Source organism: Amblyraja radiata, chromosome 14 (assembly GCF_010909765.2).
Source record: "Amblyraja radiata isolate CabotCenter1 chromosome 14, sAmbRad1.1.pri, whole genome shotgun sequence".
NCBI lineage: Eukaryota > Metazoa > Chordata > Chondrichthyes > Rajiformes > Rajidae > Amblyraja > Amblyraja radiata.
The window spans coordinates 43713346-43728429 of NC_045969.1; the positions used below are offsets into that span (position 1 = coordinate 43713346).

The following is a 15084-nucleotide window of genomic DNA, read 5'->3' on the forward strand; positions in this document are numbered from 1 at the left end:
CTCCTGCTAAACCCCCACCCACCCTCAATTCCTGGTCCTAACATGTGCCTGTTGTTTTCAAGCAGAGTGAAGGGTCTCGCACCAAAACGTCACCCATTCTTTCTCTGCAGAGATGCTGCCTGTCCTGTTGAACTTTGGCATAAACCAGCATCTGCAGTTCCTTCCTGCACAAACTATAGCTCCATATGCTTGTTGAAAGGAACATGTGTATTTACCCTGTTGTATGGTAAAGGTACCCAAGGACATGCAAACAAATCCATGCTCGCATCTGCACAGTCCTTGTGATTAAGAATCAAGTGTGAGTTTATTTACTGCACAACAGAAGGAGGCATTCAGTGTACAGGGTCTCTACCAATTCCCAGCAGAGGAATCTCATCAGTCCCTGGATCATATTTGGCTGTCACATGCCCACCAACTTACTTTTTGATTCTTTGTCATTTGTATAAATGAAGGGGAAAATTACTGCAGTCAAAGGGCGGCACAGTGGTGCAGCTGGTAGAGCTGTTGCTACACTATGCCAGAGACGAAGGTTCGATCCTCACCTCGGCCACTGTGTGGAGTCTGAGCCTTTCTCCCTATGACCGCGTGGGATTCTACCAGGTGCACCAGTTTCCTTCGACATCCCAAATATGTGCAGGGTCGTAGGATGATTGGCCTCTGTAAAGGGCCTCTAGTGTGCAAGGAGCGGACGTGAAAGTTGAATAACGTAGAATTAGCCTTTAGTTTAGTTTATTGTCACGTGTACAGAGGTACAGTGAAATGTTTTTTGTTGCGAGCTATTCAGTCAGCGGAAAGGCTGTGCATGATTACTATCGAGCCGTCAACAGTGTCAGATGGACACAAAAGGATGGAGTAACTCAGCGGGTCAGACAGCATCTCTGGAGAAAAGGAATAGGTGATGTTTTGAGTCGAGACCTTTCTTCAGATACAGGATAAAGGGAATAACGCGCATGCAAGATAAAGTCTTGCACTAAGCGAGCACGAGTGTGAACGGGATATCGATGGTTGGCGCAGACTCGGTGGGACAAAGGACCTGTTTCCGTGCTGTTTCTGTCAACCATTCATTCACTTCGTCTGCCAGAACATCTTTGGGGAGTGTGAGAAAAGCAGGGCATTTGGTGGGCACCCGGGAAGAGAACACATGTATTCCACACAACAGCACTTTGGTTGGGGGCTATGAGACAGCAGCACTAACTGCTGTGGCACCATGGCGCAATGATTTAAATTGAATGGCGTGAGGATATCAATAATTTATTTGCCTTGAGCAAGCCAACAATGAAGTTTTTTTCCAAAGTACATTTATGCTTTCTCACCTGTCACTTTTTACATAAACAGCCACTGGGATTTGGAACTTAATGAATGCACTTGGTCAGTGAACACAATTTCATGGTAAATGCATTTTATATCCAAGAGGATTTAAATGCAATTTTTTTCTTTACATCGTAATGCATGTGATAAGAAGCTTATATTTTCCGGCATAGTTAGGACCTCCAAGGAGGTGCTGTAATCTGTATAATCCCCGTCTACCAAAACCAAGGTTTAAAAACTGCAAATTTACAGTATAACAGAAAAGTGCCTTTTAATGCTCTCACAATAAAAATACATTCTCAATATATATTGCACTTAAGTTTATAGGAACTCAGAAACTAAATTTGCAGTGGACTGGCTGTGACCATAGTACATTGTACATAGTGTAACAGTTGTTGGCTCACTCAATGACCTTGTCCAATTACCCAGACATTGCATCTGATCCTGCAGGACAAGAGCCAGGAAACTATTTAAGGCCTCGTCTGCAAGCATATAAACAATTTTTGGTCGGTTTAGTTTAGTTTAGAGATACAGTGCAGAAACAGGCCCTTCGGCCCATTGAATCCACGCTGACCTGCAATCCCCGCACACCAACACTATCCTACATACACACACTAGGGACAATTTACAATTTTTCCAAGACCAATTAACCTACAAACCTGTACCTCTTAGGAGTGTGGGAGAAAACCCATGCAGGACATGGGGAAAATGGGGAAACTCCGCAAAGACAGCAGCGTGGTCAGTATTGAATCCGGGTCTCTGGCGCTGTAAGGCACCGACTCTACTGCTGCATCACCATGCCACCTATATCTTTTAATTTCAATCCAGCTAATATTTTTTTTCCCAGCCACAGCCCTGACTGAGATCAGATCTGGAATTAAACACAGGCGCTGGTTGTCTGCTGGATGTAGTCTAATGATGGTTTCCCCTTGAAACAAATGAGGGGAGGTTTACAGTATTGGTAGGGAAAAAAAACAGCTAACATTTGATTAAGTATATCAGCTTGAGACATTCATTCTCTCTCTCTCTCTCTCTCTCTCTACAAAGGGTGTTGCATACCAGCAGCATTTTCTATTTTTATTTCAGATTTCCAGCAGTTTGCTCTTTACCGGGTATTGTAAAGTATTTACCCTTGATTCAAAGGCCGAGGACTTAAAAATGCTGAAGCTTTGGTGCTGCTCCATTGTCTCTGATATACTTCATTAACTAAAGTAGCAAGACAAAGCAAAGGGCCCAAAGAATGCGCTACTCCAAAAGGCCTTTGTGAACGTTAATCATTGTTGCTCTGACATTTATGGTGGTAGGCATTGTTGAGTCGTTTGGATCAGAGTAACTTAAGGATAAATGTTATCCCGGTCCTTTTTATTGAGAATGGACCCTTCAGATTGCAGACATCTGCTTTTTGCATGACACAGTCTCACTGCTACATAAACATCGAGAACTTCTTGTCACTGCGACACACATTGTTAGTTATTGATCCTGAAGTACCCGCATGTAACAATGGGTGAATATAGCAGCTCCATATGGCCTCAGGTTTACAAAGGCCCTCACTAAAGAACTAATAAGTGATTGGATGTCAACATTTACACAAGCAACCAAGTACATGAACAGCAGGCGTCAACACCAGTGAACAGTCTAGTTATAACAGGCACAGGGATAGAGAAACTCAGCATTCAAGGTTAGTTGGAGCAAGAAAAAAATGTAAACTGTAGCACTCTAGCCTATCTAAATTTTCATTGTGAGAGGTTTATTTGCTTGTCATGGGGGTGTGTGTGTGTGTGTGTGTGTGTGTGTGTGTGTGTGTGTGTGTGTGTGTGTGTGTGTGTGTGTGTGTGTTAAAGTTAAATGGATGGTAAATTCATGAACAGGTTAATCAGCTCAGTATATGTCTGTTCCAAGTAATCCAGGCATTATGGTGCATATTTGAATTCAGGTTGAGGATCAAAATCCATTCATCGAACATTAATTTATACTTCATACCAATTACTGATCTCTATTAACGGCTCTTATCTATATAATAAAAACGTGGTGTTTTTCACCTCTGCAAGTATTCTGCTTCTCTAAGGACTTGTATAAAATGTTCCCATAAAAGAGAAGGCAAGAAATAAACTTAAACTGCTGAGGTGTCACAAATACATTGGCACAGAAGCTGAGAAACCCAAGCGCATCCAAACTGAACTCGCATCCATCATCATTCAGTAAACAAGCACTAGCAAATCCAAAAACACACACCCTCTGCTTGTCTCACCACTTTTTTTTCTAACACACACTAATAAGTTCATGAAGACAAGAATTCAAAGTGCCAGAAACGACCACTGAAATCATATGACACCCAAATCAATAACATCCTTTATGCATTGAGTTTAGCGTAGCAATACAGCGAGGAAACGGGCCCTTCGGTCTAACGAGTGCGCGCCGACCAACGATCACCCGTACATAAGTTTTATCCTACACCCTAACGGTAATTCATCGACAAACCTGCATGTCTTTGGGATGCGAGAGGAGACCGGAACACCTGGAGGAAACCCAGGTGGTCACAGGGAAAATGTACAAACTCCGCACAGACTGCATCGGCAGTTAGGTTCGAACCCGGGTCTCTGGCGCTGCAAGGCAGTAACTCTGCCACTGTGCTGCCCCGCATTTGTATTTTCCAATCAGAAAATCTATTACAGCATTGTTTGATAGCAAGTTGTTGCCAGGATTCCTCACACAAAACCAGCTGCATTGCTCTGGGATGGGGGGGTTTTTTGAGTGAAAACATTTCTAGCCCATAATCAGTTTGACAAACCTACTTGAGGCTCCTGTTTGCATTTATCAATCATCTCAACTCATTTACATTTACTCCTCTTCACCACTTCTGACCTTTATACTATCTCTTATGTTTCAGTTCTGAATCGTCGTGTACATGTCTGACTCTTATCTGTTCTCTCTCTACAAATGCTGGCACTCTGCAGGGCACCTTTCAATGCGATAGCTTTATTAACTATCCCAGAAGTCAGCCCGCAATCATTCCAGAACTTTCGTTTTGCAATAAATAAACCAGCACTTAATTCCTACGTACCGAGGCTGAAGCAGGTACAGTGCATTCAGAAAGTATTGAGACCCATTCACCTTTTCCACATTTGTTACAGCCTTATTCTAAAATGTATTAAATACATTTTTTTATCATCAATCTACACACAATACACCATAAAAATGAAAGCGAAAACAGATGTTTAGAATTTTTTGCAAAGTAATTAAAAAGAAATAACTGAATCACTTTACATAAGTTTTCAGACCCTTTACTCAGTACTTTTTTGAGGCACCTTTTTCAGCGATTAACAGCCTCAAGTCTTCTTGGATATGATGCTACAAACTTGGCACACCTGTATTTGGGTAATTTCTCCCATTCTTCTCTGCAGATCCTCTCAAGCTCTGTCAGGTTGGATGGGGAGCGTTGATGCACAGCTATTTTCAGGTCCCTCCAGAGATGTTCGATCGGGTTCAAGTCCGGGTTCTGGCTGGGCCACTCAAGGACATTCCCAGACTTGTCACTAAGCCACTCCCGTGTTGTCTTGGCTGTGTGCTTAGGGTCATTTTCCTGTTGGATGGTGAACTCCGCCCCAGTCTGAGGTCCAGAACGCTCTGGAACAAGCTTTCATCAAGGATCTCTCTGTACTTTGCTCCGTTCATCTTTCCCTCAATCCTGACTACTCTCCTTGTTCCTGCCACTGAAAAACATCCCCACAGCATGATGCTGCCACCACCATGCTTCACCGTAGGTATGGTATTGGCCAGGTGTTGAGCGGTGTCTGGTTTCCTCATTACGTGACGCTTGGCATTCAGGCCAATAAGTTCAACCTTGGTTTCATCAGACCAGAGAATCTTGTTTCTCATGCATTTTGTCAAATTCCAAGCGGGCTGTCACGTGCCTTTTACTGAGGAGAGTCCTCTGTCTGGCCACTATCATAAAGGCCTGATTGGTGGTGTGCTGCAGATATAGTTGTCCTTCTAGAAGGTTCTCCCATCTCCACAGAAGAACTCTGTCAGAGTGACTATTCGTCACCTCCCTGACCAAGGCCCTTCTCCCCCGATTGCTCAGTTTGGCCGAGCGGCAAGCTCTATGAAGAGTCCTGGTGGTTCCAAAGTTCTTCCATTTAAGAATGATGGAGGCCATTGTGCTCTTCGGGACCTGTAATGCTGCAGAAATTGTTTTATACTCTTCCCCAGATCGGTGTCTAGACATAATCTTGTCTCGGAGGTCTACAGACAATTCCTGGTTTTTGGTTTGGTTTTGGACAGTTTTTTTGCACTGTCAACTATGGGACCTTATATAGACTGGTGTGTGCCTTTCCAAATCATGTCCAATCAATTTAATTTACCACTGGTGGACTCCAATCAAGTTGTAGAAACATCTCAAGGATAATCAATGGAAACAGGATAAACCTAAGCTCAATTTTGGGTGTCATAGCAAAGGGTCTGAATACTTATGTAAATGTGATATTTCAGTTATTTCTTTTTAATTACTTTGCAATAATATATAAACACTGTTTTCACTTCTTTATTCTGGGGTTTTGTGTGTAGATTGGTGATAAAAAAAAGAATTGAATTCATTTTAAAATAAGGCCGTGACGTAACAAAATGTGTAAAAAGTGAAGGGATCTGAATACTTTCTGAATGCACTGTATATTCATTAAAATCCCCTGGTTTTAGTGGAGGGCACGAGACAGACAACATGAGGGGCAACCAGCACGAGCCAGGGATTGTACCTGCCTACCAAGGCAGTTAAGTAAAGATAATAGTAACACTAGGTCAAACCCTCAGCAAATCTTTTTAAAGCAGTTTTTAAAAATCTCTGCACCGAATCCAGGGACTATCCCATTGATGGCTCTATGCAAAGCTTGCAAGATCATCAACAATCATTTCTCCTCAGGCCCCCCAAAGGAAACTGTTTGATTGCCCCAAAGTCCACCTGGTGATGGTTGGGAGTCTTTACGGCTGTGGATCAACAGGTAAAGGACTGCATTCAAAACGAGGTGCAAGATTTGTTCATAATTCACTGCCAACGGAGTTTGTGAAAGGAGACTGGCATGGAGCACAAACAAGTTGTGACAAATGGTCTGTCTCTGTGCAGCAACTCAATGGTAATTCCCCGTAATTTATGCATTACATCTCAATTCATCGGTTCACTGAGGGAAAAAGAAATCTGGCAAAAACATCATAAACTTACAAACTGGAAGCAGCTGCGAACACTGGGTTCAATGTTGCTGCCTCCAAAGGATGCAACCTCTCCCAGCTGGCGAGGAATCTGAATTGCGTCATGTAGTAGAAGGCCGAGCCTACGCTGGTCACAGAATCCAGTGGGACTCGCCACTTGCTTGAACAGATCTGCAAAGAAATGGCATTTATATTAGGAGAAGGCATGGTTATTTCTGTAAAGGAAAACTCCAAGTCACCAATCTGCAGGAATGGAGCTTCAGCACAGTAAATACTGGTAATAAAAACACAAAGTGCTCGAGTAACTCAGTGGGTCAGGCAGCATCGCTGGAGACCATGGATCGGCGATGTTTTAGGCTGAAGGAGGCTCCCGATCAGACTGAAGAAAAGTCCCGACCAGCAGCAGTTACATTCTCCAGAGATCCCGCCTGACCCGCTGAGTTACTCCAGCACTTATGTCATTTTTGATTAAACAACACCTGCAGTTCTTTGTGTCTACGAATACTTGTAATCCCTCTCGAAAAGGCGTATTTCGTAACACTTCCAAGCATTGCTTGGAGGAGTGGATGTAGGATGACATCTGGTGTAAACTCATTTTTTAAATTCCAGTTGATTGAAACCACAGGAGCACTACCCATTAATACTCCAACGTATATAGGTAGCATGCATTCTTGACCTGTGACCACCCTGGTTTTTGACAACTAACTAATTACTTTCCCTTTAGAGATACATTTGACAGTCAATTGCCAAAGGCCAAAGGTGCTGCGATCAGCTGATTTATAGGTTTTAATGATGCTGCTCCATATACAAGTGTTGGCCAGAACACCAAATTTGGTCCTTTGCATGCTTACCACAGGGTCTTCTATCTCCACAAGAACAAATAGACTGAGCTTAGCATTCTAATGGCACTGGTGATGGTTTAGTTTGGTTTATCTTCACATTAATGAGGTGTGGTGAAAAGTGTTTTGTTGCATGCTAACCGGTCAGCAGAAAGACTATACATGATTATACAATCGAGCAGACCACAGTGTACAGCTACATGATAAAGGGAATAACGTTTAATGCAAGATAAAGTCCGATTAAAGATAGTCCAAGGGTCTTCAATGAGATAGGTACATAGCAGCTCAGGACTGCTCTCAAGTTGTTTGTAGGATCGTTCAGTTGCCTGATAACAATTGGGAAGAAACTGCCGATGTTGCAATCCCTCGTAATGGGTTACGACTCCCCTGTACAGAGGCGTGGAGCTCTTCATGAGATACGTTGATATCAAGAGTGTAGAGAGACCTAAATGACACATTGAATCTCATCACGGTGTAGGCTTGTTATATCGTTAACATTGTTTTGCAGAACATGTTCTGGTATTGTTTGTCATACATGTTATGGGCAACATAGAAGATTGTTTTTGGTCATTGCATTGCACAGATAAGACACATTGCATTAGCATCATTATATTCTGCATGATTGCCTCTTGTAATTTCATGCAATGCTGCATGATCTCCTGCGGTGGTTTTACTATATGCTGCCCTTTGTGGCACTGTACTGACACCACTGCATTAGTGCTTTCTCTATGTGCTGCTTAGCTGTCTGCAGTCGCAGTGTAGACTGACTAGCTATCTCCAATTATTTCTGTATAATCCTCACAGCAGCCTGTCAGTGTCTTGCAAAATACTCCAGGCTATTTAAAGCCTTCCTGCATATATGTCTCTGGTAGCACTGTATTCATTCCATACCTTTAGCTAGAAAGAGTTTCAGTTGATAATGCCAAACCCACAGCCACAGCCTAATCTATTGCACTCTGATACTGAAACATACTTTTATCAAGTTCAATCAATCCTCATATTGGAGCACAACACCTGTTCTTTTGCATTATCAATTCAAGATTAATTTCTTGGAATATACAAACATGTATTTATCTTTAATATATTTTGCAATAATGTTAAAGATTATGCATGTTTGCACAGTAAATAGAAAACTGTAATGCACGTTTAGTTAAGTTAGAGACACAACATGGAAACAGGCCCACCGATTCCACACCAACCATCGATCACCCGTTCACACTGATTCTGTTATCCCACTTTCGCATCCACTCCCTACACAGTAGGGGCAATTTAAAGAGGCCAACTACTTCACAATTTGAGATTTATAATAGAAAAAAAAAAAAAAAATCACATGTGGTTAAAGTGCACATTGTCAGATTTTAATAAAGGCCATTTTTATACATTTTGATTTCACCATGCAGAAATCACAGCAGTGTTTATACACAGTCGCCCCCCCATGTCAGGGCACCATAATGTTTGGGACACAGTAATGTCATGTAAATGAAAGTAGCCATGTTTAGTATTTTGGTGCATATCCTTTGAATGCAATGACTACTTGAAGTCTGTGATTCATGGACATCACCAGTTGCTGGGTGTCTTCTCTGGTGGTGCTCTTGCCATGCCTGTATTGCAGTCATCTTTAGCTTATGCTTGTTTTGGGGGCTAGTCCCCTTCAGTTTTTCTCTTAAGCATATAAAAGGCATGCTCAATTGGGTTCAGATCGGGTGATTGACTTGGCCATTCAAGGATTGACCATTTTTAAAGCATTGAAAAACTCCTTTGTTGCTTTAGCAGTATGATTAGGATCATTGTCTTGCTGTAGATTGAACTGCCAGCCAATGAGTTTTGACGCATTTGTTTGAACTTGAGCAGATAGGATGTGTCTATACACTTCAGGATTAATTATGCTACTGCAATCAGCAGTTGTATCATCAATGAGCCAGTACCTTCAGCAGCCATACATACCCAGGCCATAACATCCCCACCACCGTGTTGCACAGATGAGGCGGTATGCTTTGGATCTTGGGCAGTTCCTCCTCTCCTCCATACTTTGCTCTTGCCATCACTCTGATATAAGTTAATCTTCGTCTCATCTGTCCACAAGACATTTTCCAGAACTGGGGTTGCTCTTTTAAGTACTTCTTGGTAAACTGTAACCAGGCCATCTTATTTTTGCAGCTAACCAGTGGTTTGTATCTTGCAGTAAAGCCTCTGTATTCCTGTTCATGAAGTCTTCTGCAGACAGTAGTCATTGACAAATCCACACCTGTCTACTAAAGAGTGTTTCTGATCTGTCGGACAGGTGTTTGGGGAATTTGCTTTATTATAGAGAGAATTCTTCTGTCATCAGCTGTGGAGGTCTTCCTTGGCCTACCAGTCCCTTTGCGATTAGTAAGCTCACCAGTGCTCTCTTTCTTCTTAGTAATATTCCAAACAGTTGATTTTGGTAATCCTAAGGTTTGGCTGATGTCTCTAATAGTTTTATTCTTGTTTCTCCGTCTCATAATGGCTTATTTGACTGTCATTGGTACAACTTTGGTCCTCATGTTGATAAACAGCAATAAAAGTTTCCATAGGTGAAAGAAAGAATGGAGGAAATACTAGGTGCTGAGAGCTCACTTATACCTGCATTAAGGAGGCATTTCTTCTTCTTCTTCTATGTGGTGTTTTTTGGCGGTTGGCAAACAACTTTTTTGGTGCATTACCGCCACCAACTGGCATGGAGTGTGGATCAAACAACACCATTACATATACTAATAACCTATATTCTTCCGAACAAATTGGTTACCCTAAGAAAATGCAACAGGATTTGATAGCACTTATATGAACTTCCTTGCAAAATATCTACCAAATCAAATTGTATTCTTTCTTTTCTGAACTGCTCACTCATCCGTTCTCTCTCCTCCTCATACCTCTCACAATGTACAATGACATGCTCTATTGTCTCTTCTTGCCCACAGTATTCACATCTACCTGTATTATGCTTGCCTATTATAAAAAGTGTACTGTTCAGACCAGTGTGTCCAAATCTAATTCTTGAGATTACTGTCTCCTCTTTTCTGTTTTTTCCTGCACATCTCATTTCTCCCACTTTCCTCTGGACTCTGTAGAACCACCGTCCTTTCCGCTCTTCATCCCATTGCTTTTGCCATCTTTCCTTCAGTCTTTGCTTAATAATGTCTTTGATTTCAGTTTTACCTATGTTAATACTTAAATCAATTTTACTTCTTTTTGCTACCTCTTTTGCTACCTTATCTGCCATTTCGTTTCCTCTAATGCCAATGTGTGCTGGTACCCATAAAAATATGACTGTAAGCCCCATCATTTGAATTCTGAATAGTGTTTGTTGTATTTCAATCAAAATGTCTGGTCTACTGTCTGAATGGCTGTGCTGTAAACTCTTTATTGCTAAACCTGAATCTGAGCAAATAACTGTCCTTAAAGGCCTAGTATCCTCGACCCACTGTACCAAGGAGGCATTTAAACACACCTGAGCAATTACAAACACTTGTGAAGCCATGTGACCCAAACATTATGGTGCCCTGAAATGGGGGGGAGTTTGTTTCAACACAGCTGTAATTTCTACATAGTGAAACCAAAATGTATAAAAATGTCCTTTAATAAAATCTGACAATGTGCTCTTTAATCACATGTGATTTTTCCATTACAAATCTCAAATTGTGTTCCAGAACCAAATAAATAAATGATGGGTCTTTGTCCCAAACATTATGGAGGGCATGGAAAGTGAAATAATTCAATAAAAGACTGATTAATGCTGTAATCAGCTCTGTGTTGAATGAAGATAGACACAAAGTGCTGGAGTAACTCAGCGGGTCAGGCATTATCTCCAGAGAAAAATAATTGTGCTCGATGTGCTCTGTAAGAATAGTTTATATCCTCCCAGTTTTTGTATTCCACTTCTATCTCCCCTGAACATTACAAAGCCCGATGAAGTCTCACTGTGTACGCCATACGGATACAAATGTTTGGGACCTGGTCAGATGTGATGCACAATGCAACGTTTCAATTACAAAGCAATCATTTATATTTTTCAAGCCAGGATTTGCTGGTGTAATTAATGATGGTTGAAATTGGGGGAAATCTATCAGTTGTGAGGGTCAGTGTCAGAAAAGTTAAAGCTGAGTCACATCTAGCTGAAAGATCACTCCATCAACATGGCAACAGCAAGAGCAGGCCGTGATGAATGGACCCAACTGTGTGGCTGTATAGAGAACACTAGCTCATATTTTCCTTTGAAATGTGGATGGTTACACACGCATACCCCTCCTCGTGCACCCTGAGGGACGCGTGCACGAACGCATATTCCCAAACCTCCCTGGTGTGCAGTCAGTATATCACCAGACTGCAGGGAACTGCACAGCAGCACGTCACCAGTCCCAGAAACCACTGCCAGCATTTCCCATTAAACTGCAGCTGCTCTCCCATCCCACTTGAAAGGGAGAACTACTTTCACAGAAATGTGGCGTGGAGAGGAAAAAAACGGCAGGAAAAAAACAGCACCTCACTTCCACTTTGTGCAAATTCATACTCTTACTACAATTAAACAACGTGCAGGCAACACTGGGGTGCTGTGTACAAACAGTTCATTTGTCTGAACTTCAGACTAGGTTTGCCTGCCAAATATTTGCTTCCTGGTCAATGTTCTTTAAAGAAATCAGAACTATTTGTGCCCCATTATCCATAGAAATTCCTGTACTTTGAGAGAATATTGTGTTGTGTGCCGATAACAAGGACACATGTAGAACTTCCGTCTTTACTGCTCTTGCTATTGAGGCACATTAACTGTCTGCAGTGGGTTTAATCCCAAGCCATAACATGGTGTATGAGGCAGAACAAACAGGATGTCTGCATTCTTCTCAGGGATGTAACTAGGCATCTTCAAGTGAGCTATTTTCAATCTACGTGACCGATTGTGGAAGTTGTGTTTGAGAGTTAATGAGGCATGTCACTCTAAAAATGTATGAATGTACTTTAAATTTTTTTTTACTAAAATAAACAAAATAACTTTGTCATTCCCAATCATGCTTTTTGTACAAATTAATTACAATAATGTGGAAATTAATCAAGGAAATGGTGTGAAACAAAGCAAAACATAAATTATCGACTTTACGAAGAAAGCAAAGATGTTTGAAGAACTGTAAAAGTTAAAAGCAGACCATGAAAATAAAACAGACCCGAAAGGCCTGAATGGCCATGATTTGCTAGACTGAAACTGACTGGACCAACAATGCTTATTTTTACTTCAGTAAATGTAATAAAACAGAAACAGGGCTGTGAAGGACTTCAAGACAAACTTACAGCGGTATTTGTCCTCCAGGTGTGCTTTGCACAGAGACAGGATTCCACTTTTAAAGGACAGGACGCGAATCTTCCCCGTTCGACCACTGGAGAGAGAAATTAAACTTAGTGATACGTTTTCACTGGATTCAACTGGGAGTGAAAAATCAAGCTTTCTTTGCACGTTGGGAGAAATTACTGTCCCAAGCTTGGCACAAGCCAGTTTGAAATACTAGATGCACTCAACCTCGGACAAAGCTAAAATATCAAAATCACGAGGACACCAGGTGATTCAGTCAAAATGGTGAAAGAAACAGTGTATTGATTATGTCTTGGCACACACATCCTTTTTTCCCCCCCACAGTAGTGGTTCAACAAATCCGGTCACTACACATTTTGCTGTGGACTGGTTTTAAAAAATGTCCATTTCAGTTGTTCACTGATGCTGCAAGTGAAGGTTGCCATTGTCAACTGTTCAGTGTAATCTGTGTAAACTGGTAGATAACCATGTATTTCTGGAGCACCAAGCAATAAGCATTGCCAACTATTTTCTGCTCTCTGTATTAAATGAAATGGTCAGCCCAGGGATACGGCACATTAGTCAGGAACGAATGATGGGCTGGTTGTTTCAGCTTTACAAACTGCAACCCATGCAAGATTTAAAAAGACCCATTATCTGCATGAAAAAGTGCTTGAAAATCTTCCTGCTGCTGCGGGGAGGAATTAGCTGGAAAAAATAGATTTCACAATGGCAGGCACACAGGTAACCCATATATCCTTTGATGTTATTTAAATTTTCACGTGAAAGGTTTAAATGAGGGGGGAAAAAAACAGATGTTAAACTCCTTTTTTGTGTCGTCTTTTTTAAAATTATACAAAGTGACGAGAAAGATTGGTGGGGGCTGGGGAGGAATAGAGGATATTGTTAATCTCACTGATGAGGTGAGATATATTAGTAATCAAGTCACAGCAGGTCAGGCAGCATAACTGGAAGAAATGGATCAGAGACATTTCGGATAGGGATCCTTCTTCAAGTCGGTCTTTATACTGAAAATGGACCTCGACCCGAAACATCACCTGTTGATATCTTCCAGGGATACTGTCTGACTCGCTAAATAACTCCAGCGCTTTGTGTCTTTTTTTGTAAATCGCCTTCTGCAGTTCCTTGGACAGATGGACGTTACCAGATTATCTGTCCATTTTCTCCGCAGATGATGCCTGACCCGCTGAGTTCATCAGCACTTTGTGTTTAGGTGCTGGGGTATTTGGAGTCATAGTCATACAGTGTGGAAACAGACTCTTCATCCCAACCTGCCCATGCTGACCAATATGCCCCATCTACACAAGTCCCACCTACCAGTGTTTGGCGCACATCCTTCCAAACCTATCCTATCCATGCACCCATCTAAATGTTTCTCAAACGTTGTGTTAGGACCTGCCTCAAGCACCTTCTCCACCAGCCCGTTTCACATACAGTGGCTTGCAAAAGTATTCATACCCCTTGAACTTTTCCACATTTTGTCACGTTACAACCACAAACGTAAATGTATTTTATTGGGATGTTATGTGATAGACCAACACAAAGTGGCGCATAATTGTGAAGTGGAAGGAAAATGATACATGGTTTTCAAATTTTTTTACAAATAAAAAACTGAAAAGTGTGGCGTGCAAAAGTATTTTTTTACTCTGATATCCCTAAATAAAATCCAGTGCAACCAATTGCCTTCAGAAGTCACCTAATTAGTAAATAGAGTCCACTTGTGTGTAATCTAATCTCAGTATAAATACAGCTGTTCTGTGAAGGCCCCAGAGGTTTGTTAGAGAACATTAGTGAACAAACAGCATCATGAAGCCCAAGGAACACACCAGACAGGTCAGGGATAAAGTTGTGGAGAAGTTTAAAGCAGGGTCAGGTTATATCTGGATTTTTAACTTATGTATTGTGTTTTTTTTTGTTTTTTTAATATAAATTATGATGTTTTTATAAGTGATATACCAAGATTTTATATGTATTTATGATATTTAATATGCAACGCATTTTTTAATGTAATGTTGCCCCTTGTCTGGACCTTGAGTCTGTAATAAAGTTTATTATTATTATTATTATTATAAAAAAATATCCCAAGCTTTGAACATCTCACGGAGCACTGTACAATCCATCATCCGAAAATAGAAAGAGTACGGCACAACTGCAAACCTACCAAGACATGGCCGTCCACCTAAACTGACAGGCGACAAGGAGAGCATTGATCAGAGAAGCAGCCAAGAGGCCCATAGTAACTCTGGAGGAGCTGCAGAGATCCACAGCTCAGGTGGGAGGATCTGTCCACAGGACAACTATTAGTCGTGCACTCCACAAATCGGGCCTTTATGGAAGAGTGGCAAGAAGAAAGCCATTGTTGAAAAAAAGCCATAAGAAGTCCCATTTGCAGTTTGCCACAAGCCATGTGGGGGACACAGCAAA

General features: G+C 41.5%; 1 protein-coding gene across 15 annotated transcripts in view; it reads right to left on the reverse strand.

The window, feature by feature from the left end:
- Positions 1–15084, reverse strand: part of dmd (dystrophin) — a 1663772-nt gene that overhangs the window by 88662 nt on the left and 1560026 nt on the right. For all 15 annotated transcript variants that reach the window (XM_033033201.1, XM_033033203.1, XM_033033205.1 and 12 more), the window contains 2 exons: positions 12642–12727; positions 6518–6675 (listed from right to left, as the gene is read on the reverse strand). In XM_033033201.1, coding sequence (XP_032889092.1) covers positions 6518–6675; positions 12642–12727 — 244 coding nt within the window. The remainder of the gene's footprint in view (positions 1–6517; positions 6676–12641; positions 12728–15084) is intronic.